Source organism: Plectrocnemia conspersa, unplaced genomic scaffold (genome assembly GCF_051122295.1).
Source record: "Plectrocnemia conspersa isolate PC_06_02 unplaced genomic scaffold, ASM5112229v1 ptg000010l, whole genome shotgun sequence".
Lineage (NCBI taxonomy): Eukaryota > Metazoa > Arthropoda > Insecta > Trichoptera > Polycentropodidae > Plectrocnemia > Plectrocnemia conspersa.
In genome coordinates, this window is record NW_028277174.1 from 23,085,451 (window position 1) to 23,112,342 (window position 26,892).

Sequence of the window (26,892 nt, forward strand, 5' to 3'; positions counted from 1 at the left end):
CAGTTGTTACTCCCCACTGCGTTTCCCGTGACTAACGTGGTCGCCTATTAGTAGCCAATCAATGCTCGCGCGTTTATGAATTTATTATGTAAAATAAAAATGAATATTAATATATATTATGAAAATCAAAATTGACAGCTGCGAAACGTCCATTTGTTGTTCAAATCCTAACCTAATCTAAACGAATATAATGTTTAATTTATTTAGGTTAGGTTTGGGTATGAACAGCATAGGAAACGCAGTAGAAAGTAACAACCGATGTTTTTGAGCGTGACGCCATGCTCACTAATAAATACCGCGATTTTATCGTTTTTATTTTAATTTTATAAGCTGCTACGCTAATTTATGATTTATTTCTAAAGGTGAGGCTATTTCATGTATTATGCAATATTTCTTTAGGTTTCCTGTGACGACGTAAGTTCGCTAAAAAGCTCACAAGACGCTATACTCCGTCCCAAATGATCCATGCAAAAACTGGGGGGAGAAATTAATTCGTACATAGGTTTTAAAGCTATTAGACGCCACATGCACGAGATTGTGTTTTTTAGTGAAGTAAAAGGGTTTCGATGCAATTTATAGATTGCCTAGTTATTTACTGTCCACGAGGCTATTCGGGCGTATCGGGTCAGATTTTGCCTAGGCGGCTTCCATAAATGATGTCACAGGTTTAGGGGGTAGAGGGGATCAGCGGAATTGTAACAGTTTGTGACAGGGGGAGGGTCTTTTAAAAATGTGATATTTCGAATTTTTATTTGTTCATAAGGAAGCCTAATGTATTTTTTTTTACTAATTTACATATTTAGTAAAACATTTTTCAGTTTTCTTATACTTACTACTTAAGATATTGTTGCCTTTATAAATCAAAATAATTTTGGTTCTGTGACGTGACGTACAGGAGGAAGGGGGATCTAGCATGCCGTGACACCTTGTAACATAGGTGAGGGGAGGGGTTAAAATTTCACGAAAACCCTGTGACATTATTTATGGAAGTCGCTCTAGGGATGGTTTGGGCTACTCTTGTGAACATTACCAACAGGATTCAGAACATGTGTTCTGGAAATGCTTACACTTGGAAAGCAAACGTACGGAAGCCTCTTCGAGGTTGACGTATAACTACATGATAAAAATTATTATCAGTGTTTGCAGAAGACATTTTCATGTTTTAAAAATAAAGTAAACGAGGCGTTATAGTAAATAAGATAATATTATCGATAAATGTAGTTCGAGAACAGCCAACTAATACTGACATCCCTCACGGCGACCGACTAGTCACAGGGTAAAATTTAAAGAGCTTGTTAGTGTCGCTAAAAGAAATAGATCGTTCAAAATCGATTAAACGCAAACTATCAGATAACGCATATCTCTGAGTTTAAATGTAAATGCTCGAAAGGTTTATAATAAATAATTGTCTAATAACAGGCTCTACTGCGAGTGCGACGGATATTTCGAGCTACTGCTGTGTAATGGAAATAAAAATATAAATTGTAAAAAAAGTATCTAGAGGAATTTGGATCTAATCGCGCATTAATTGGGGTAACGATTGACGCTCGCGGCGTTGTTTCGAGCGCGGTGGGGGTGGATTTTGACGTTTCGTTTTGGCCATAGCCTTCGGTTTCGCGAGCCTTTCGGTTTTTAAAAATAGCGGCGGCGTCGCTCCGGGGATACGCAGCCGACGGCGAGGCGAGGGGAGGGGGTTCGTCGGTGTCGGTGTCGGTGACGGCGACGACCGCCGGCGTCGAGCGATGCCGGCCGAGTTTGTTTACTCGGCGGAGGCGGAGTAGCATGGCCTTTAGCCGCAGTTCGGGGAGGGACCGCTGAGGGCGGACGCCATGCAGCGCGCCCGCTTCGTCTCCGACTCGGACGAGGGCGACGGCGACGACGACGCCGCCGAGTACCCCGAGGAGGCCGGGGAGGCGGGGGACGGGCCTCCGCCTCCGGCCCCCGCGGCGCGCCGCCGCCCCCTCGACGCCAAACGCAAGGACGCTCTGCGCGAGTTCCGCGAGTTCAGCAAGAAGATGAAGCTCGACGCGGGCCTCACCATCAAGACCATCGCCGGCGGCGACGTCGTCGAGCTGGACGAGCTGCTCAGCGACTCGGGCGATTCCGACTCCGACTCCTCGGACGGCTTCTCCGAGGGCGAGTTCACCGTCGACCCCGAGGCGGGCTTACGCCCCGACCAGGGCGACGAGAGCTTCATAGACCCCGAGACGGGTGACTTCGTCGAGCCGAAGAAGCCGGCCCCCGCTCCGGCTCCGACCCCGACACCGGCGTCCTCGTCTTCTTCGGTCCTCGAGGAGGGCGAGATACCCAGGCGAGGGCTGGAGGAGGGCGAGATACCGAGGCATTCGTCGGACATGGACTCCAAATCCAGAGATATGGATGAAGACGTAAGTCTCTCTTTTTCTTATTATATCCCAAAACGTAGATTGACTGAATTTTTTTAGATCCAACATGCAAACGGAAGTCAAAGAATTTCATTATTAAATATACCCTAACATCCTAACCCTAGAGTGCATGATATCTATTAATTATTTAAATTAGAGACAAATACAGTTGATTCAAATTTGCATCATTGTGCATTTCTCACACATCACAAATGCTAGGGAATTTCAATTTGGATATTTGCACTGCAATTGAGTGTAATTTCATATATCATTTTTTTTATTGATTCATTTTTATTAGTTTCTGTAATGTAGAGGGTCTTCCCCGCTGTCTCGAGGTCGAATTACCAATCATACACAATGTTAGTTAATTGAGCCCAGTCGATTCTAAAGTCTTCATCTTTATTGCATCTTAGCATAAGGAGCCATTTTCCAATCATGCTATCCAACAAATCAACACCACTCATGTGACTATTATATTGTTTACCAACCTGACTTTTTTCTGTCATTCATTTCCACAAATGACGACAAAAATGCAACCAATTTATTGTCTTTCTACTTTTCATTTTAAGGATAGAATAACGTATCAGACTAACAACTCTGAAGATGCAGGTTCAAGCCCTGCCAATTTATTTGTTATAAATTATATTATGTAATAATAATATATAATTAGTAATATAGATGTCACCAATTCCCAGACTCCCAGTCTGTGGTTAATGTTAATACTGTAAGGTATTCATTATATCTGTTGATTTACTCAGTTGTAACGAATCTGTTGGGTTATAACGGAAGATTTAATAAATATATAAATATTTTTTTACCTTCAATTTCACTTGGAATTTTATTTCTACTCACAGTTCCATGATAATGTATTCCATTTTTTGACAAATTGCTTATAACTTTCATTGTAATTCCAATTTCTAGATAATTTAACAATATCGTGACTGCTCGCCCCAGGATCTGGTGGTTCATCGGAAAAACGCTTTGCTGATTCATGAATTTATAGGAATAATCGGAACTTCCAGAAAGGATAAACATCTAATATCTCCATTTGTGGGGTTTTAGTGGCAGATATTGTTTCAAATGATGGCAAACTTCGAATAATGTGTTCGTCGATTGAAAGCATTTTTTCCATTGAAATTGACAAAAACTTGGCAGATTTAAAAAAAAGTTAATGATCGGTCTAAGCTTGTGCAATTTTCTTTGCATCTTTGATAATTTGTATCCCAACATTTTCATTCCAAAAAAGCATATTAGATATATCCAAGATTTATTAAACTACTTTCGAAAATTTAAATGGTTTTGTTGGGTTTTTCTGAACACAATCTAATATTTTCTTTTACAAATTTATTCACTAGTTCGTCATCAAGGACTTTATATTTTCTGGTAAATCCGTGCTTCCAGCAAAAGTTGAGAATAATCTATTTCTTGATGTTGTAGCAGTTTCTTTATGAGTTGATTTTTCTTGGAAATTTTCAGTGGAAGGCACAGTAATCGTAACTTTATTAGTATTATTTCCTTACAAATATTCTTCTAATAATTCATTGGAAACAATAGTATTTTATTCATCATCACTATCGAGACAAATTCCTCATCGCTGCCATCAGGTATACTTTCAATCAAGTCAAATAAGACATCTCCATCCAATTTTTCTAAATCCACAACCTCTGTTCCATTTTTATAAAAAAAGGCATCTATAATAAAATAGAAAATATCTATTGAAAAAAATAATAAGCGAATAATACATATTTAATGCATAGTGATTCATATATGAATCGACTATTACTTGTAACATAGCAATAATAAATGCACAAAATTAATAAGTTACACTAAAATGATAGTGTAAGATATAATACAGACCATAAAAAATGTATAACACATACCTTTAAATATTACGAATAATATCTTAGCAAAGTAGCGTCACTCACACCACTTCAATTGTCAAAACAGACTGAATTTTTAGCTTATGCACTTTGTAACATGCCGTGCTGTTGATGGAAGAATTATGCATTTGCACACACTAAATGTCTCAATACAAAGTTGTATGTCATACAATGGTGTGGTGCATATATGCATCACCATGCACTGTATGGTTTATATTGTTACAGATTATTAAATGATTATTCAATGGAGATAGATTGTACATGTGCTTTTGAAGATTTGATACATTATTAACACTGATTCTTCGACAAATTCTTAAAATGGATATTCCAGACCTCTTATCTTTCAAGATGATTAACCTACAACGAAGAAAATTATTATTTGTACAAAAAACAAGTCACAGGCTGAACACATTATTTGTATCTATTATTCTATGGTGTTCTGATGAGGAGTTTATTATTTCAATTCACAAACTGCTTTGAGTCGGTGAGCAGTAAGATTAATTCTCGCACCTCTACGCATTGAATATTATAAAAGTATTAATATTGCAAAAATGGCATAAGCGCGTATATTCCAAAAACTACTAATTTGAAACTAAATTGGGATGAATTTCATCTGGGATGATCTCGTAAAAGTACCTTGCAGTGCAGACGTTTATTTTTATAGATACAAAGTTTGCGCAAGGTTCAAATTCGCCGTACAAGTTGTGCAATAAGTAATATACGTGTCTGGTAATGCAGTACTCCGAGTTTTCTTCCAAGATCGGGTTGATACTTTTGCGATTCTTTTTTAACGTGGAAGTAAAGCGGCTGCTTTCTCGAGCTTGTAAGGGTCGTCTGGTGAATCAAAACAAAAATTGACGTTGAAGTAATTTGATGTAATGTAAATATATAATCTCAAGGGACTCTCGGTACCTGTCATCAAATTCTCTTGACCATATCCTTTGTTCAGGCTATAAGTACTTTCAAACCATTTAATAAATGTCTGTTCAAATATGCATTATATCATGGCAACAAGAATAAAACTTCATTCTTAGAAAGTCTACATGAATCAATTAGTTTTGTGAGCTTTTAGCAAGTTTTTTTCCTCTTGAAGCAAATACCCTAAAGCCCATTAATAATATATCTGATTCGTTATTCAAAGATGACGCCGGATCCGTCAATTTTTGCTAAAATAGCAAATGAAGGGTTTATAAATAGCCCCAGCTTCAACAGTTTTTAATCTGGAAATTCTTAATACCCTTTTAATATGCACTGTTTCTTACCACCGCTAATATCCTTTTATAAAATATTTCTCATCAGTGTTCCACCGCGTTCCCTATAGAATACTATCATCACATAGCAGCATAAGTTTTTTAAGAAGCAATCCTGATTTATTTATTTTATTAATTTATTTAGCTATTATAGCTAATTGTTTACACACTAAATAAATATAATCAACATATACATATAAATTATAATATAAACATAAACATAATAAAAATTTAGACTAATATTATAATTTATTTATTAACACTTAAAGCGCCGTATTCCGATCGAACAGCTGGAAACGTGTTGACACTTTTATGAAACTCGATCTTTACCAGATTTACTGACATCTTTGAATATTTTAGGGCACCAAAATGGATTAATTATATTTGAGCTAGTGTATTCTTCTAACAGATGTTGTTATTATAATTCTTTTCATACAAAATTAAATAATTAAAAAATAGTTGATGGTTTGAGTTTTTGTAAAAAAAATCTTTTCAAATATTCTTATATTATATATTATCCTAAATAGGTATATATTAATGTCACACCATAACGGATTCTAATTTAAAACCGATGCCAACAAATTCTTGTTTGTATTCTGAAGTCTCGTATTATGCCATTTTGCAAAAGCCGACAAAGATTTTTTTCCCTTTGCGTAGATTGAATATTTATGACTGAAATGTTCTCATTGGTATTGTATTTAGTGAGTGCCCAGACCAATTTTTATAATTATCATTAGTGTAGTTATAATAATATGACAATTTGAAAATTGCGATTATTTGTCACTTTTTCGTGTATTTTTCGCGCAAAAGTATAGCGTATTAAGTGTTAATGCACATAGGTGTTTCTTAATTTCATTGAAGAAACCCGCTACATTTTTATTTTGTTAATTGTCCTAAGAATATTATTATATAAATTCACACCTCTGTAAAATATTCCCCTGGCCGTACTCGTGTTCTTATATCTATCTATCCTTAAATTATCTCTATTTCTAGTATTAAATCCATGTACACCTTTATTTCTTATTAAAACACTTTGGTAACATATTATTTTGTAACTTATATGTAAATACTAAAACATTCATCTGTAATATTTCTTGAATGTCCAACCATTCCAATCATTTAGTTATTTTATTACGTTATTTTTTAATCGTCTTTCTATTATAATTAATTTGCTATTTAAGTTATCTACAACTTTAACATTATCACCTATGCAATAAATTAAAGTGTCATACGCAAACAGATGTATTGTACATTTTTCTATATTATTAATTATATCATTAATATATATTATTAACAACAGTGGTTCTAATTTGAACTCCTGTGGTGTTGCAACATGAGATTTTATTTTCTTTTTTGAATAACCATAATTTATTTTACGTTTTTGGTTTCATTTTTAAATAATTATCAAACCATCTTAAAACTATTTCACTTATACCTATATTCTCTAATTTCTTTAACATTATACTTCTGTCTAATGTTTCGAAAGCTCTCTTGAAATCCAAGAAAACTGCTCCAATGCTTTTGTTCGTATCCTTGGCCAACAATTTTCAATACTTGTATTATAGTTTCAGTTGAATGTTTTTCTCTGAATCCCGATTGTTGTTTACATAGAATGTTTTGAGAAATAATGAAATCCTTTTGTTTGATTACTACTTCTTCCAAGGTAACATGTTAATTGGTCTCATTTCTGTAACCTTTTTAATATTTTTTATTTTAGGTATACGTGTAATAGTAACAATCTTTATATTATCAGGTATTTCTCGTTCGGAGAGTGCTTTATTTAATAATTAATTTAGTTCCTAGTATTTCCCATGTTTCTTTAAATATATTTAAAACTAATTCATCAGTACTGGTTCTATTTTTATTTACAAATTATGTTGAAAATTTTTCTAAAGATACTGATTTAAATTCTCCAAATTTTACATTAAATGTTTCATTATTGTATTGTACTAATATATTAACACATTGTTGTCGGGACACGGATTTTTCCGTTTTTGCGGAACTGCTGCTGGATTGCGGGACCCGTAAAAATCCGTTTTCTGTAGTCTGTTGCTAGAAGTCGGCTCACGTGTATATCCGTGTAATTTGAACTGCATTTTTTTTTGTTGTCAGCAGCTAGATATCACTGCTTTGATATTTAATAAAGACATTATTTTATTCGTCGTGGCATTTATTACAGTTCCACCAAATGTATTGTACTAATTTTGATATTGAATTTTTATACCGTACAAAAAGTTAAATAACGAACTATAAAAAAATCCTGTTATCCCAAATATCTTCCATTATGTTCAATTCTATTCAAGATGCTTCGAGGAATTACTTTCTACCTGATGTAAAAGAAGGGATGGTCGGAAGTGAGAAAACAAAACAAATTCCAATGAAACTTGACCTGGGGTAGATAACAAGCAACGGTCATTGCGACATCTGTGACTTGTTATAAAAAAAAATACATCATTATAGTTACGCGTAAATGTTCGGTCGTTCGGTTGTCTAAAAAATAGTTTTACACCCCGAAATGTTTACACCCGATAAAAATAAATCTGACGATTAATTTTGTGTGGATAATTTATCTGATTATTGATGATTGGACCAAAAGTGTGGCTATGTACCTTTTGACATACCTCTACACAGAGGTACGTGTTTTTAGAGATATCATACGTTGAAAAACTATTCCTAAAAACCAATTGTGACATATTTTAGTTTTATTTAGTGTTTAATTCGATTTTTTATTACATACAATTTTATAGTACTTTTATGTGCTAAATAAACGCAAGTTTCCAGTGAATATAAAACTGTCAACCTCCATGTTTCTTCTTCATTTGATAGTACTGTTTATAGTAAGTCTGTGCTTAAAATTTCATAATTTTATATTGTATAGTATAAAAGTTATGGCGAGTTTCCGAAAAAAAACGCGGACATTCTTCGTTTCCGAAAAATTCCGCGGCTGCTAAAAAATGGCCCACGCCAGGCTTAAAACAATGCGCGAAATCACCCGACAACAATGTGTTAAACTGCATCTAAATATATAAAATCCTAAATAATTAAGTGTTAGAATTGCTGTTTGTGTACAAGATAACAACTGTTATTTACGTTATATTAGAATAAAGACCTAGTTTTCACCCCGCAGTGATTAGATTTTGGAAAAGTAATTGAAATCACTATTTTTTTACAATATAGTTGACACGTTGATTCTCAACATTCCGCTTTGATCGGATGTTCTCAAACACCATCTCCTTAGTTCTAGCCAATACTTTCAAGTATCTGGTTCGATTTCCGCCGTTTGGCCGAATTAATGACCCAACTACACGAGTTGTTCTAAGAATGTAATACTAGCATTGTATGGTAACACCTATCATAGCTCTACTATGGTTTTGTATGTCTTTCTATGTTTTTTTCTTTACAAATGAAAACGAATTATTTTCGTTTATGTTATCTATTTAAGAGGATTAATAGAAGCTTGAAAATATGACCTGATGCCATAGAGCGACTGACTCGTTACTTCCGTGTGGTCAATTTATTATGATGCTCAGAACGAAATATTATCATACAATACATTCTTCAATCAATCGAGTTAATTGTTAATAAATGTTTTTTTTAATATAGAAATCTAAGGGAGGTGGTGGAGGAGGAGGAGGCGGCGGCGGTGGTGGTGGTGGCTCAACTCTGAATGTCAGGCGGAATATCAGAGAAGTCATGGACGAGAAGCAGCTGGATGCGTCCACGCTGGCTGCCCAACGTCAAGAATTAGAACGTCTCGCCAGAGTTCAAGAGCAGCAGCGTATCATACGAGAAGTGAGACGGCAAATAGCGATGGGACGCCAAGAGAAAACTCAAGCGCGTATTCTTCAGATGTTACAAGGTCGAACCGGTTCGTCCGTACTGAAGAAACCCATGGCTATGGACACGTCTAATTTAGCCGCACAAAAATTAAAGTAAATATCCTATTTATATTTATTGAATATATTTGTTATTATTACAGTGTTTAAATGGATATATTACGATGTTTCTAGTATACCGGGCACGGTGCTTATGAAGCTGCCTACCGGTGAGATGAAGAGGATTCCTAAGCCAGGTTATCCAGATTTGGCAAAAATTCAACGAACAAAATGTTATTATTACGATTATTTATTTAAAAATTAAAATTTTTATCATATGTTGATGAATTTTTTGGTGTTTAGGTAATTTAACTCCGAGTGTATCGATCGCGCCCGTAGGCACTCCGATTAAGCAAGAATTCGGTAAACATATGCCTGGTGTCAAGAAAGAGGTTGTGGAGATTGTGGATAGTAGCAGCTCTAGCAGCAGTAGCGAGAGTAATCCGTCTTCCGACTCTGATGACTGCATAATGCTGAGCGATTCGGAGCTTCCTCCAAGTCCCGAGCCAGAAGAAGATCCTCAGAATTCGGGTATCTCTTTCTATGAGTCCGATCAATTTATTAAAAATAATCATGCTTTATAATACAACTTTGTCTTGTCAGGACTTCACGTGAACGATACGTACAACGTTCCCGATGAACAAGGAAGAGTCGTCATCAATGTCGGCCATCCTGAAAACGAAGAGGATATATTCCTAGCTCCTCAGATTAGCCGTATTATTAAACCTCATCAAGTAATTATAGTTGATTTATTTTTATATTCATTATACCCATCTTTTATATGATTTATATGGTATTTTTAAATTTTAGATTGGCGGCGTACGGTTCCTCTTTGACAACATAATAGAATCCGTCGAGAGATTCTCGACATCCACCGGATTCGGCTGCATTCTTGCCCATTCCATGGGTTTAGGAAAAACCCTGCAGATTGTCTGCTTTTGTGATATATTCTTGAGGCATACAAATTCCAAAACTGTGTTGTGTATAATGCCTATAAACACGCTACAGAATTGGGTATATTTAAAATTATATTACATTACACGCTATGCCTTTAATCAATATCAATATGTAGTATCTAATATATAGTTTTTATTTAATTTCTCAAAATGTTCAGTAAGGTATTTATTTTTAAGTCATAGTATACGTGGCGTTTTTTCATCTACGATAAAATATTACTGCGATCCTTGAAAATAGTATAGCTGTGATATAGCGAACAAAAGCTTTTAGTAATGTCCATGAACACTGATCCGGGGAACATTTTCTGTTAATACTTATGTGTTTCACAACTGATGTTTAATAAATATGTTTCACAACTCGATGTAGTCGTTCAGTAGTCAAATGGAAAATTTTTAATTAAATAGTTTTGACTGGCAGTAAACTTATAGGCTGATAACTAGAGAAGAACTGCAGTTAAGTTAAGAGCTGGAAAATCAGAAGAGGGATTTTAATGGCTGCGTATTTCTATTAGCTGTAAAAAAATTATAAATTTAATAAAATGGAACATTTTGTACTTTTGTGATATTGATTCTAGATACTGCACATCCTTTATTTAATTGTTATAGTAATGCTACAATTGAATTTTAGGTCGCCGAATTCAATATGTGGCTACCCTTAGATCCTGCAGTGACTCCCTTGAATTCCCACGGTGAAGTGCGTCCTAGAAATTTCTCTATACATGTCTTGAATGATAGTCATAAAACATTGCAAGCTAGAGCGAAAGTTATAAAGGTAAGGTATCATATATAAATTGATTGATTAAGTAAATTTGGTAATTATATTTTTAATAAATGTTTTTATATTAGGAATGGAACGATAAAGGCGGCGTACTTATGATCGGATATGAACTGTATCGGTTATTGAGTTTGAAAAAGAACAAAAAGCCGAGGAATAGAAAAAAGAAGGATACGCCTAAAAAGAATGCTGACCTAGATATCGATAAATTGAATAGTTCCTCAATGACCGGATTCCCCGACATAAAGAAGAATGAAAACGGTGATTTGAACAGTTCGTTCAATCCCACTGACGAAAGTAATGCCGCTAAAGATAACGATTTTAAAGATTTAACGGAGAAGAAAGACGACGACGACGAGACGGAAGAAGAAAAGAAGTTGTTCGATGGTGCGTATTGCTATTTACATTACATTTATAGAATTAAGCTTTGAATGATTATTTATACTTATGTTATATGTGTAGAAATATACGAAGCATTAGTGAAGCCTGGTCCAGATCTAGTAATATGTGACGAAGGACACAGAATCAAGAATTCACACTCGAATATATCATATGCTTTGAAACAAATGCGTACAAAGCGCCGTGTCGTCCTCACCGGTTACCCGTTACAGAATAACTTGTTAGAGTATTGGTGTATGGTGGATTTCGTTCGACCTAATTATCTCGGTACTAAGACAGAATTCAGCAATATGTTCGAAAGACCCATCCAAAATGGTCAGTGCATAGATTCGACTCCGCAAGATATCAGATTGATGAGATACAGAGCTCACGTTTTGCACTCGTTGCTTGTCGGTTTCGTTCAAAGGTTCGTTCTCGTGATTTTTAATGACTATTTGTATTGGTTACATATTTAATCATCTATTTTTGTAGACGTTCTCATGCAGTGCTACAGTCGACTTTACCTCAAAAAGAAGAATATGTTTTGTTGGTTAAAATGACAGACTTACAGAGGAGATTGTACGACGTATTCATGAATGAAGTGGTTCGAAAGAAAACTGTTCCGAATCCATTGAAGGCTTTTGCTGTGTGTTGCAAGGTATGTTCGGTATCAAAACTGGATGTTTTGTAAGAAAAATATATTTAAATTTTTCAAATCGTTTCAGATATGGAATCATCCGGATGTGTTGTATTATTTTTTGAAAAAACGAAATGAGAGCACTGCTGTCATCGATTACGATTTGGAAATTGAAGATACAACCAATTTAAACCCCCTCAATCCAAAGCCTACTAAAAAGAACTCTAGAGCGAAAGCAACGACTCCGAGAAAAAAGGATAAACCTGTAAATATTTATTTATTATTATTAATGGTATTCTTGATTCTTTCAAGATCTAATATCTCGGTTGTTGAGGTAAATTTACTGACCATAAATTTGTTTACAAAAACAATATATTTGATAATATTGTCATTATTCCTTTCCAAATAAGAACTGAATATTTTGAAAAATTGATTTCGCCACAAAGCACCAAATATTCAGATATTTTATTCATAAGTTGGAAATTTGGAAAAAACACTGCTTTACATTGTCAATTATTCTTCGAGGGACCTTGTGTTGAAAAATATCCAGCACGTGCTTGGTTAACGTCCACATTTCCGCGGCGAGCATTAGTTTGACAAATATCATTCTTCCGTTAATTCGTCAAGTACATTGTGGTTAAGCAACGATTTTAAAACATTTGACTGTTGAAGAAGAAGAATTGCATATTCATTAAATAAAGAGTTTATTCATATTTAGAAATTATTATTTTCAACTCAAATTATTAAATATATTATATATACAGTGGTGCCTTGACTTACGAGTTTGATTCGTTCTGCGACAGAACTCCAAATTACTCGTATGTCAAATCAATTTCCCCCATTAAAATGAATTGAAATGCCATTAATCTATTTCAATAGGGAAAATTGAAATGGTAAATACATACTACCTAAATTAAGTTATGTAATACTTTTTTTATGCTCGTATGTCGAGTCAAATTAAAAAAAAAATTGCTTGTATCTCGAAATTCTTGTAAGTCTACTGAATATATTAGGTAAAGTGAAAATAAATGGGTTTTTATAGTGAGAAAAAATATATTTACAAAAAATACACAATACAGTAGACCCCCCCAATAACACGGTAAATTGGGGATGTGCTATTTGGGTGCATGTGGTGAAATATCTTCCCTTCGGCTTGCTCACATATAAAGTAATGGGCATCCAAATAGCACATCCCCATTATACCGTGTTATTGGGGGGGGGGGACTTATACTATCTCTTCTAATAATCCCTTGAAGGTTTTGCGGGGATCTGATTCTATCAGTGAAAAAACTGACTTAAAACGACTTTTTCTTTTCGCTTTACTTATAATGTATATTGGGTTGATGCAAAAGTTTTGACGTACAGTAGACCCCCCTAATAACACAGTAAATTGGGGACGTGTAGTTGGAGGACTAAAAAATACTCATATAATTTTTTGCAATACGTACGTACAAATCAGGAGCATGTGTTGAGATATCGTCCCTTTGGCTCGCTCACACATAAAGTAAATAGCATATCCCCAATTTACCGTGTTATTGGGGGCTTACTGTATTTTTCATAATTTATTTATATAATTTTATTGCTGGTTAAAATTTCTGTGACTTTGATGCAAAAATATGAATTAAGAGCTATTTTTTTACCTGTCTTTTATAAATCAATATCAGCAAGGTCTGGAAGTACTGTAAGCACTTAACACATTAAATACTATGTACAGAAATTTGTGCATTTTGTCATTTCAAATTCATATAACAAAATCACATGTTAAACTGCATATTTACCGTAAGGTATTCATTTAGCGTTTTAGCCAAAGATGTTACTGATATTATATTAACTAAAATAGGTTAAAAAAGTCAATATCCAAAATTCCAGAGACTCAAAACTCGGGTAAACAAAATTCGTTTCAAGGCAATGTTTACAGATTTTTTCTATGAATGTATTCCACATATTATATATTCGTAATAATTAAATCAGTTACCATAAAACTGTGAATCGCATACCAAGTAAATAAAAATGTATTTAAATATTTTTTTAACACTACAGTCAATACACACGGTGATATTTGCATGGCACTCAATCTTGCAATTTAGACATTTTGTTTGATATTTGCACAATGTAACGGACAAATAGATTTCTTTCAACTACTAACAAATACAATAAAAAACGCACACTCCCCCAATAGAGATACACACTCGTAAAAACTTATTTTATTATTATTTATACATATTATATATTTTAACACTAATGAAATTTAACACATTGTTTGCGGGTATAATTCCATGACATCAAGGTCTCGTGCAGAATTGTTTGTGTGCAAAAAATCGTCATAACTCCTAAAGTATCTAATATAATTTAATAAAATTTAAAATTCCAAACTCACCATATACTAAGTTTTCAAACTCTAAAGATCCATTGAAGAACCATTTATAATAGTTGAGTAAAATTATCACAGTGTAACAAGTAAGACAAAAAAATCCCTTCCGTCAACCCCATGTCAATGAACCATCTCTGTCCAGGTATAAAACAAAGGTAAATACAACATGCAATACAAAAGCAGCCATTAAAAATCTGGCATAAATACAATCTGATTCAAGGTTTTGACCATATTAAATAAAATAATAGTTAATTATTTGACAAGAAATACATATATCTGAAACTATTGATTTTTATTACAATTAATCGTACATTTATAAAAAATATATAGAAGTGCTTTGTGTAGTGTGATCTAATGCCTGAACTACACTCTCTGGAAGTTGGCCAAGGTTGGCCAAGAATATAGTGGGCTAATTTGGGGTTACTTTTCAAGTTATAATACCACATGCTTATCGGGGACTTCAACAGACTCTTTCTGACATCTTTGAATATTTCAGGGCACCAAAAGGAATTAATTATATTTTTGATAGTATATTCTTCTAACAGATATCGTTATTATATTTTCATATAAAATTAAATAATTAAAAAATAATTAGCGATACTTGATTTTGTTCAAAAAAAATCCTTATGTATTTTCCTAGATCGGTTTATATAAATGTCACACCATAACGTATTCTTATTTAGAATCGATGGCGACAAATTCTAGGATAGTCACAGATGTGGTGTTCGTATTCTGAAGTATCATTTTTTGCCTTATGCCATTTTTCAAAAGCCGACAAAGATTTTGCGTAAATTGAATATTTACGACCGAAAAGTTTTCACTGATATTGTATTGGTGAGTGCCCACACAAACTTTTATAATTATCAGTAGCGTAATTTTAATAGTATAACAATTTAAAATTGCAATTATTTGGCACATTTTTCGATCGCGCGCAAATATGCCAGCTGTACATGACAGCAGCCGCCGTGCGGACGTCATTCACGGCCGCCGTCCGGACGGCATATGAAATTTGTGGCAGTGTGGCCACTACTCGGAAGTCGGCGACCTCGGCCGACTTCAGTTGAACTTCGGTTCGGACAACTTCCAGAGAGTGTAGTGCAAGCATAACAGTTATCAATGAAATCCGTCATAAAAATAATCAGTGTAAATTCATTACCCGATGTCACTATCAGTCAACAAAAACGTACTTTTATGTGTTCCGCAAATAATGTGTTAATATTTATTTTTGTGGTGTGGACTCACTGTTTTTCTAAAATACAAAGTTTTAATTTTTCTCCCAATATCGGTTTATTTCCTCTGATATTATCTGGAACGAATCATCACCAATAAACTGTCACACCTTCTAAATTGTTCAAACTTCCTGGAGGATCATATTCTGACCAATCCAATGACGCATCGGTGATATCTTCTGAAGAATCTTTGAAGACTAATAAATGCATGACACGTGGTCTTGCATTTATGTGGATTTCTGTCCCAAAAACTTCTTCAGAATCACTGTGACCATTGATGTCTTCTCCATATTCACTAGAAGGTTGAGAAAGATGATCTTAAAAAGTTTTTCTAACAATGTTTCTTCTCTTATCCATTTTGTAACAATCACAAAACAAAATAATTATAATTTTGAAGTTTAAAAATCTCTCAATACATATAACGTATTAACACAAAATGGTTAAAAAGCAATTACATAATATTTCTAGTAGTGGCCAGAAAATAACTAAAATATTCGAGGCTTACCTAAAACAGAACAGCGTTAAACCAAAAACTCCAATATTTGCAACACGCATATCGTCTATTTGATTAGTCTTTTTAAGCAAGTACATTGCGCTTATTGGTTAGCGATGACATTATAGAAAGGAAAATTTGTCTTAAGTCTTTTTGCGATATACCTATGAATTTTAGTTTCCTCTCCTTCCATAAAACTTTATCATTTTTGTGACTAGATAAAATTCGAGTCCCTTTTTTATTACTTATGGCCTTCGAACATGTTCATTAACCAATATAAATATATGTATGTACTATACCAATTGGTATGTAGTAGGCGAGTTTTGAAGTAAAATTCCTCATATACAAGATAATTCTATATTAAATAATATATATATGTTTCAGGTATTATCAGCAAGATCAAAGAAGAATAACAAACCAGCAGCTTCGATCCCACCCAACACCAGTAACCAGAATTCAATAGTAACGACTAACAGTTTCGATATTAAATCGGAAAACTCCAACAGCTCTCAAAATTTTGGTAGTGCGCCTTATCCGCCACCGCCACCACTGCCACCGACAACTTTACCTGTTGATAATAAAAGTGCAATCGTACCCGCAGTGAACAATCAAAATTCCAATTTTCCATCATATAACTATCAACAGTACAACTCGAACAATTATTACAATCAAAATGAACAATATCCCCAAACTCAAAATAATTACAACGCGAATTACTATCCACAGCAACCTTATAATAACGAATTCGATAATTATAATACTCAGACTCCCCAAATACCGGCAGAGCCTACACCGGCTGCTGCACCGCAACAAAGCTTGCAAAGATATTCGGAAGGCACTAATTATAATTCGCAAGGGTATTGGGGGAGCGATAATACATTTTACAACACCAACTCGAACTATTATCCCAATCAAACCCAACCCAGTTATCAGGCAAATCAAGATTTGTACGGAAATATGTACGATTATAATTCGCAGCCAAATCAAACTTATCCGTACAGTGAAAATAGACAGTACGACAATAACCAATTAACTAACGGTAGTGAACATTCTCAGCAAAATTTTAATAATCCGGTACAAACTGCCACTACAAATTATCAAAATACAGAACAAGCGCTAGTTCCGGCAAGAGGGTTCGATACAAATCAAAGTGTAACTCCGACTGTTTCCGATTCTACTACATACAACCAGTCTAATTATCCGGCAGCGATTCCGTTCAGCAATTTCCAGGAACCACCTACAACCTCTGGCCAAGATAATAAACAGAGCGTCGTCGATGAAATAGCAGCACTGTGTTGGCCTGATCCTATCATCAAAACTGAAATCCCGGACTCGATTCCGATAGCGTCTGCTATTCCAGCCGATATTAAGGTCGAAGTGAAAACCGATTCGGACAGTGATATTAAAATAGCAGATTTGGACACTATGAAAGTGGTTAATGATAAATCGCGTATTAAAGAAGAGGAAGTGAAAACCGAAGAAGTTAAAACGGAGATAGATGTGAAACCTAAGATCGAAGAAACTAAAGATGAACCCAAAGAAGAATTGAACGGCGATAATGTGATTAAGGGTAGAGGTAAACCTAAAGCTGAACGGAAACCGAGAGAGAGGAAGCCTAGAAAGACAAAAGCGAGAGAGCAGAAGGATGCAAACGCTGGAGAAGAGAAAGCCACTAGCGGGAACGAGTCTGAGAAAGACGAGCTCGAGAAGAAGAGTGATAAATTTGAAGAAGTTTCTTACGATTGGGCGGCGGATTTGCTCAAAAATTATGTTCCCGGGGTCATAGAAAATTCGGCCAAGATGGAAATCTTCTTTTGTATAATGAACGAGAGCATTGCAGTCGGCGATAGACTTTTGCTCTTCAGTCAAAGTTTGTTCACTTTGAATTTGATAGAAGACTTTTTGCAAAAGAATATCATTCCGGGGACGGATCAGACTTGGGCGAAGAACAAATCATATTATCGTGAGTGTTTTTTTGTATGTTACTCTTTATGTATGTAATTCTATATGATGATTAAATGTATTATAGGACTCGATGGATCCACGAGTGCTTTAGAAAGAGAGAAGCTCATCAACGAATTCAACTCCAATCCTAGTGTACATTTATTCCTTGTCTCGACGAGAGCCGGATCTTTGGGGATCAATCTCGTCGGTGCTAATAGAGTTGTGGTGTTTGATGCGAGTTGGAATCCTTGCCATGATACTCAAGCAGTGTGTCGAGTATACAGGTCTTTATACTCTTATAATATATATGTATGTGACTCAGACCTTGACCTGAGGCAAAAGGACAATTTTGCCTCAGGCTACCCCCTATGTAGTGCTTTTTTACTTTCAATAAGTATAATATTAAGCAAAAATAAGATAGATTTATAGATAATTATAATACATAAAAAAAGTCATAGAACACACTAATAAGGGTGATATAAATCCACTTTGAATTTTATTAGAAAAATAGGTAACATACCTCTTATGATTAGTGATGTGTTCCACAATTGTCGCATTGTATCGGTTTATTAATTCTATTAGATTTAAAAAAACTGAATTATGTTCAGCAATAGTTTCTTGCATACATCTGAGAGGTGAATTATTTTGTACAAAATATAATCTCATCTTACAAAACACGTAAAATATTTTATTATTTTCTTTTTCCGTCTGTATTGCTTTTTGCAACGAATCGTCTATAAAACCACCGCTTTATTTAGCTTCTTTTCAAAACAGTTTCATTGAAGATATGCGTCGCGATGTCATGTAGAATTCTCATTCTAATCTGTAAACTCTCGATTTTAACTACAAATAGCCGAATCTGATTTTCCTCATTAAGCAAAAATAATGCACTAAAAACAGAATAACGATATAGATTTTAGCAAAAGATACTCGACGTATTTTGTGACTTGCTACTCAGACGTGCCGCTAAGCGCACTCACAAAAAAATACTATAAAACAAAAAAATTGACCTGTCTTTTTTTTCAAATGTCTTTTCTCATCAATTTTCTTAATTTTAAAACTCACAAATTTGACCAATTCGTCGCCCTTTCCATCGTTCACATGAGGCAAGTGCCTCGCTTGTCTCACTATAGTTCCGGCCCTGTTGTGACGTTTAGAATCATAATTTTAAACCAACCTTTGCTTTATTATGGTGCATTCCTTTTTTTCCCCTCTAACTTGGCTCCTCCTGTGTTGCATTGTCAATCTGAAAATTAAACTGTGTATACCCTATTTGCATTAATACAGTCAGTTTGAGAGCTATCCATTTCATCATTATTCATAATTGAGAAAGATATGGCAAGTTTGGGTTTACGCTCCTACTATTACATCTAAAGCATGCGATACGGACGTACATTCAATATATTTATCATTATTCAGATTGATTGATAAATATAAAAAAATATAGTGAATATTTAAATTTTTATAAATTTGCTCAAAATATTGTTACGTGAGCCTGTGTGGGGCCGTTACATCAGAGTACCCGAGCGTGGCGACCGATGGGCCCTTTTCTGCCAAACTGCCCGTGAGTCCTGACGCCCCTGCGAGAGCGCGCGGATTGCAACAATATAAATAAGAGTAATGATAAGCATATCGAATGTATATCTGTGTCGTGTGCTTTAGAGCTAACAGTAGGGGTGCCTAAACCCAAACTTGTCATCTCTTTCTCAATTATGAATAATGATGAAATGGATAGCTTTCGAACTGACTGTTAACGCAAATAGGGTATATATCAGTGGCGTACGGTGGGTGTTAATATTGGGTGTGCTATAAAAAATAAAAAAAAAGTACATTTTTTAATTTTTATTAGCCGAGGTTTTGACATGCCTAAACTGCCTTACAGCTTTTTCCCATATATAAATAAATAAATAAACATCAAACCTAATCTAAAATATTATTATATAAAAATATCAAATTTCCAATAGACATAAACTTATAATTATTTATATATAAAATCTAATCTTCTTTCTTTAATCATAAATTTTTCTATCACGCTGTCATAAAAAGTGCTCTTCTTTTTAATATCCATAAGGATCCCTTTTTCTATTGAAATCAAGCTAAGGCCACATAGCCTTTCTTGGCCTTGGGTACTTCGATAACAATTATTAATTCGTTTCAGAGCAGAAAATGAACGTTCTGCTGAAGCAGTACTGCTTGGAAGAGTTAATATTAGTTTGCCTAATTTATCTATTTCCTGAAAACCTGACTCAAGATTATTTGTGTTCATAAATTGTACAAGCTCATGAACAGATTTCTCTGCAAATTTAGGTAAACGATAAAGAACAGCAAGCTCATTTTTTAAACTTATATAATCAAATAATGCTCCATAGAATTGTTGCAATTTGGTAAGTAATTCATTTGGAAATTTTTCTTTATATTGCTCATATTTTTCTTTCTCCAGAAGGTGAAAATATTCCAATTTGGACATTGAAGAAAAACGGGTTTCAATTTGCTTACATATATTATCAACTATTGTATTAAATAGTTGGCTAAACGCGTGCTTTTCTTCAACAAGCAAATCATTACTCAGTCTTGGATAATTTTCTTCCGTTACATAAGAATCCCATGTTTCATAATTATTTTCCTGTTCATGTCTGAGTTGTTGCAAAATTTCGGTAACTTTCTTACAGCAATATAATATGTCAAAAAATTTGGATTGTAAAATGTTGTATAACACATCAGTTTTTCCAAAAAGGTTTGAAAATATGTGGAGAAGTTTTCTTGTTTCAAAATCTTCCAAAAAGCTAAGAAAACCTCGTGCTTTTATTACAGTGTCGGGGTCCCATAGTTCACAATTTTTCACGACGTCTCGAAAAAAGTACGTAAATTAATTTCTGTATTTTAGCACTGTGTAACTTAACCGTGATGTGTAATTCCATCTTGTAGGTGTAACAGAAGGAAGTCTTCTAGCTACAAGCTCTTGTAAAGCATTTATTCGTTTGGAAGATTTCGAAAAGAATGCAGACAATCCATTTAAAGTTTGAAAGAATGATTTGCACACTTTTATATTGGAAAGACCTTGTTGTAATGTTAAATTCAACATATGAGCATAGCAGTGTGTAAAAATGGCCAGTGGATAAACTTCGAGTACTTTGGCTTGCAAACCATTAATATGCCCACTCATTACACTCGCCCCATCATAAGTCTGTCCAACTAATTTTTCTTGAATTTGAAATTCTTCAATTATATTTACAACGTGGCAAAATAAGCCATTGGCTGTTTTATCAGAGCTAACGTCTGTAAAGCCAATAAACCGCTCGTAAACTTTACCTTCATAAACAAAACGCAAAACTGTTGAGAGCTGTGAGTTCGTCATTATATCTGAAGTTTCGTCAAGAATAATAGCGACAAAATTTGCTGAATTTACTTCTTCCTTAATATTATCTTCAATTTAATTTCATAACTTCTTTTTGAAAATGGATTATTCAGAATATCTTCAACAGTATTCTTCATCATTATTGGGGTAAATAAAAAAATATAATCTAGAATAGAAAATTAAATATTGATCATATGTAAATAAGATAATAAACTATTTTACGCCAAAATATAAAAAATGAGTGACCTGATATAATGTGATATAATGTAATAAAAAAGCAGCGACGGACGCAAGAGTTTTTGAAGTACGCGCACCAAATTCGAGACCAATTTTACTACTGAGCGCTGCCAGTCGACAGATCGACTTCAGCCGTTAAATCTCGGAACAATTTACTTTAGTCGGCGGCCGCGCGCAAGGTCGGCGCGTTATATGTGTTGTTCCAAAACGATCGCTCGCGCGAAAACGTTCTGAGCGAATGACAAATACCGATGCATACTATACACTGCATATTAAAATTTTTTAATTTTGCATACTACTGTATGCAAAATGATGTCGCTTTACGCCCTAAATTTTCTAAATTTCTAAATTTATATTTTAGATAGTTTTGCGGGTGTGCGCCGCACACCTAGCACACCCTGAATATACGCCCCTGGTATATATATTAATACTCCTTTTATATTAATTTTACTTGTTTTTATATTTTATTCACAGATATGGACAACAAAAACCGTGTTTTGTATATCGATTAGTGATGGATTGCAGCTTAGAAAAGAAGATCTATGATAGGCAAATTAATAAACAAGGTATGGCCGACCGAGTCGTCGACGAGTGCAATCCTGATGCAGTACTTTCTATGAAAGAAGTTACTAATCTGTGTTGGGATAACGAAGAGAAAGAAACTGAAGTGAAAGACTTTGATAAAAATTGTAAAAATAAATACGTAGATTTAATTATGAAGAAGATTGTGGAGGAGCATGTGAAAACGTTGAATAAACCACCGTTCCAGCACGAGTCACTGTTGGTAGACAGGAAAGAGAAGAAATTATCTAGTGCCGAGAAAAGATTAGCTCAAAGAGGGTACGGTGATTAATATCTCATAGCCTAGTTTTAACTCTGGTTTAACATGCAAATGTTCTTTATAGATACGAATTGGAAAAGAAGGCTGCTTCCAATCCTAAGCCAAGTATGATGTATAGAACGATTCGTACAGCTGACGGTACTTTAATACAGCGACCGGTCGCTTCGGTTCGTCCTATGCAGCACGGTGGTACCACTGGAGGTAATACTCGTTGGATTCCTGCCGACGTTTGGCAAAGGCAGGGCATGACTGCCCAAGAGATGACTTTACCTTTAGGTAAGAATAGTTATTTAATTATTCGATTTATAAACATCTTTATCTATATGTATATCAATTTTTTTTCAGACGTTGTGATACCAACTAACTCGGCTGAAAAATCTAGCATCGTATTAAAAGCCGGGCAGAAGGTTATGGTCTTGAAATCGCCCAAAGGCATTTACATGCAGCTCGAATCCGGAAAGATCATTGCGATCAAAACTTCCTTCAAAGTCGGCCAAGCTGCTAAACAACTCCCGGATCCCAAAGAACAACTACCAAAGAAAAGTTAGTATGGACTTATCGAGTTTTAATAACGTGTCGATTGTTTTATTAATATTTATTTCTTTTATATAGTTATACCAGCTCGTCCGTCGCCCGTGTCTTTACCGGGATCTCTAAAGAATAATTCGGCTATCACTGTCATATCGAAAAGTACTAGAGGTGGAATACAGAAAGTTTTGACCAGACCGCAGATTTTACAGAAAAAAATAGGAACGTCGATTCGCCCGATGATGCATGGACCAAGATATATGGATCCGAAGATTCGTGTAATGAATCCAAACTTGCAGATGAGGCCAATATCGATGATACGAGCGAGAGCTCCGTTTCCGAATAAAGCCACACGACCAATACAGATTCAAAACCATATGGGCATTAGAATACAAGGGTCCAGACCTAATATTAATTTAGATCTACCAAACTTTAGTATGTTGGAAAAAGATCCGAGTGAAACTGATTATGAATCCAATTTAGAGGGGTTGAATGACTTGGATTTTCCTGTGAGTGATTTAGAAAGTAACGAAGGAGAGAACATCGAAGGATCTGCTAACGAGCAAGATGACCATATTGGCGTGAACGACGTTTTAGAAGGTGAATCAACATCTAAAACTACTCTACCCGATGAGGCGGCTTCTGAAGATTCGAGCCAAGAAAAAACATATGCAGATTTGTCCGATAAAAGCGAGCACAAGATCATGACTAAACCTCCTCAATCGGCACCAAAAAGTATCGAATCCATATTCAAAGATTGCAATATACAAATTAAGAATAAATCGGTGATTCCTACAGCACCGAATGAATTAGGATATGTCAATAATGTAACTATCAAAAGAACGACGGTTCCCGGATCTACGAATCCAATGCCCTTGTATCCAAAGATAGTTGATAAAACACAACCAGGACCTATACGCGTTTTAACAGATGAAACTTTTTCGTTGGATAGTATTAAAACCGATTATAAATTACCGCTGTCTCAAAATGCAATGTTAAGTGATGAGTACTACGAAGAAGACGTCAACGTTAAAGAGAAGAAGATATACAAACCGAATTTGATAGACCGAAAAATGCAAAAGTCAAATCCGTTGAAGACTTACAGACACCCAAAAATGGGACAAAAACCGATTCCGATCCAAACGGGCGATTATACGTTTGAAAAACTTTCGCCCGCTAGCACGTCCAGTACGCCGACCCCGCCTCCTATATCCATCTTCATGAATCAGAACAGCGTTATTATACCTCAAAAGTTCGAATCGAGTATATCGCAGTTGGAAAAAACGACCACAGCTTTAACCAGAACGCCCAAAAAGGGAGGTATGTCCGATTTTCAACAAACTTTGAGTGATATCACACGTACGTACTCGCCCAGTTTGGAAACCGGCCAAACAGAACCGGTTCCCTATAAACCAGGACCAAAGTCGAGGAAAAAGAAACCGACGGCTTCAATTGCTCAGATCGAGGAGCCGGTGGAAGTAGCCCGCGTATCGGAAAAGTTCAAATCTAATATTAGTGCGGAGACTGTTCCGAGCGTACCTCCCGCGAGTAACAGTCAACCTCTTCCTAGCGGAGGTCCGAGTGGTTTTCAGCAGCCCAGTTTTAGCAGCACAGATATGCCGGTTCAGCCGATGGCTGGTTACATCGATCCAAATTACAATCATCCGCCGGCAGATCCTTCGCTTCTACAGCAGCAGCCGTATAATTCTTATCCAGGTGAGACTTCAGTTATCATGAAAATGGTTATATAATGAAAAGCTGCATCTTCGAGTATCCCGTTCGTATGTTATTGTTTATTAAAAAAAAAAAATATGAGGACAATTTAAACGAGCAATATATAAAATAATTGTTCTATAAAATGAATTGAAAGAACAGTGAACACCTTATGAATAACTTTCTGCAACGCATTCTTTTTTGAAGAAAAAAAATCTTAAGATTTACCTTACATAAATGCACAAACAATTCGTTTTATGGAACAAAGTATTTATTCTAATGCACATATTTCTCAAAATAATTCCCTGTTAAATAGCATGACGATTTCTCTTCGAGGAATTATATAAGATTTCATATTATATTGCAAATGCAGAATACGTTAAGTTTTGAACTAGCTGAATGGTATCTTGAATTTAAATCATTTTGTGGCTATATTGCTCTTTATAATATATTACAGTAACAATATTGAGTTATTACTGGATACATATTTATAATATTATTATTTATATTGTATTAAAAAAATAATTTTCTTTCAACAGGTTATCCACCGCCTGGAGGTGCTTATCCGGCGTACCCGCCTGCGCCGTATTATCAACCATTTCCTCCAGCGCCGTATCCCTACCCCCAATATCCTGCTCCTCCCCCTTATCCTCCTAGTCCTTATCCGCCGAACGCATATCCCGGATATCCACCCTATTCAAATCCAAATCCTCATCAATGGTAGATATACACACACAGTGCACGAGCTACTACGGATTATGCTTAAAATCTTCGTATTTATGTGTGATAAGAAAACTCATCAAGATTTTGTTTAACTTATAGTGATCTTTTTGAAATTGTGATATCATGGAGTATATAAATAACTTACCATTTAAATGGAAGTGTTGTACATATAGTTAGTTGTTTAGTCATAATGTAAATAAGTTATATATGTGCAAAGAATCTCTAAATTAGTGTAAAATGAAAGAAAAAGAAACACTCGAGGAGCAATGGAAGTTTGAAAAACTGTTAATGTTTAACGTTCACATCAACTAGAGGTTAAATGTTATGTGTTAAAAATACACGGTTGGCGATTGTTGTATTTTGGTGTACTTATAAACGAGTGGAAGATTTTTTTTATATTATATATGAAATACGCTAATTGTTTGTATTAATTTCTTCTACTATCGATTACTGGTAATAAATGTATGTATTTTGTAAGGTGCGATTGAGGCTTGCGTTTATTTATGTTCAACTATACTTTTAGATTTTTTTGTGTATTAAACAATACGCATTCGATCCATTATTAACTTTTTGTATGTGAAAAATAAAAGTGTTATTTATTTATTTCGTATATTATTGATGAATTGTTAACGTTTCCTGAGAGAGCACAATGAAATGTGACAAATGTCATTTAATTGTATGATAGGTCAATTCTCAGTATTTTAGTGTAATGGTAATAATATCGAACATTGAGAAAGATTTATTTTCAGTTTGGTGCTATGTCTTTAGAGATTTTATGTTAGGCAGTATGGGATAAAAAAAAATATTTCTAAGTTTATAAAAAGTACAATTATAATAAATGCATATTTTTAACGGCAGATGAGAGAATTGTATCGTTTTTATTATTGTACATTATTTATTTATAACGTATATTTTAAAATTAAAGACGAATCGATAGTGAAAAAAAGCTCTCTGTATAAAGAATATGAACGTTACAGTATTAAAAATACGTTAAATACCTCGCTATGTATTTTTTTTAAAGCTCCTCGTATTAAAAATCTTCCAACGCCAACTGATAGTCTTACGACCGTTGCATTTTTATTATACTTTACTATTACGATGTTAAGCCGCTGTCTTTTAAAGAAATAATTAATTTAATGTGCAGCGAAATTTCAATTCGATAGCAATTAATTAATTGGTAAGACAATTTAAAAGCGTAACTCTTAGATAAATTTTTAGAATTTTTTTTATTACTTTATATAAATATAAATACAATAAATAGTAGCCGCAATGTGTAATAACTTACGGTAGAACTCTCATTGTATGCATATATTATATTTATAT

General features: G+C 34.6%; 1 protein-coding gene across 1 annotated transcript; it reads left to right on the forward strand.

Moving 5' to 3' along the window:
• The first annotated feature begins 1,689 nt into the window (after positions 1 to 1,689).
• On the forward strand, positions 1,690 to 26,570 carry LOC148231058 (uncharacterized). Its single transcript, XM_088195930.1, has 18 exons — positions 1,690 to 2,387; positions 9,118 to 9,446; positions 9,525 to 9,622; positions 9,693 to 9,920; positions 9,993 to 10,123; positions 10,200 to 10,403; positions 10,974 to 11,117; positions 11,192 to 11,507; positions 11,583 to 11,925; positions 11,991 to 12,156; positions 12,224 to 12,400; positions 16,613 to 18,191; positions 18,258 to 18,456; positions 22,239 to 22,604; positions 22,670 to 22,881; positions 22,951 to 23,148; positions 23,218 to 24,849; positions 25,386 to 26,570. The coding sequence occupies exons 1-18, from the start codon at positions 1,830 to 1,832 to the stop codon at positions 25,568 to 25,570; spliced, it is 7,065 nt and encodes a 2,354-aa protein (XP_088052056.1). The 5' UTR covers positions 1,690 to 1,829; the 3' UTR covers positions 25,571 to 26,570.
• The last annotated feature ends 322 nt before the right edge of the window (positions 26,571 to 26,892 follow it).

Excerpts from the sequence above, each read along its gene's own strand:
- LOC148231058 (XM_088195930.1), top strand. The coding sequence starts at position 1,830 with ATGCAGCGCGCCCGCTTCGTCTCCGACTCGGACGAGGGCGACGGCGAC. Across the intron at positions 2,388-9,117 it reads CCAGAGATATGGATGAAGAC|AAATCTAAGGGAGGTGGTGG; the intron begins GTAAGTCTCTCT and ends TTTTTAATATAG. Across the intron at positions 9,623-9,692 it reads AAAAATTCAACGAACAAAAT|GTAATTTAACTCCGAGTGTA; the intron begins GTTATTATTACG and ends TTTGGTGTTTAG.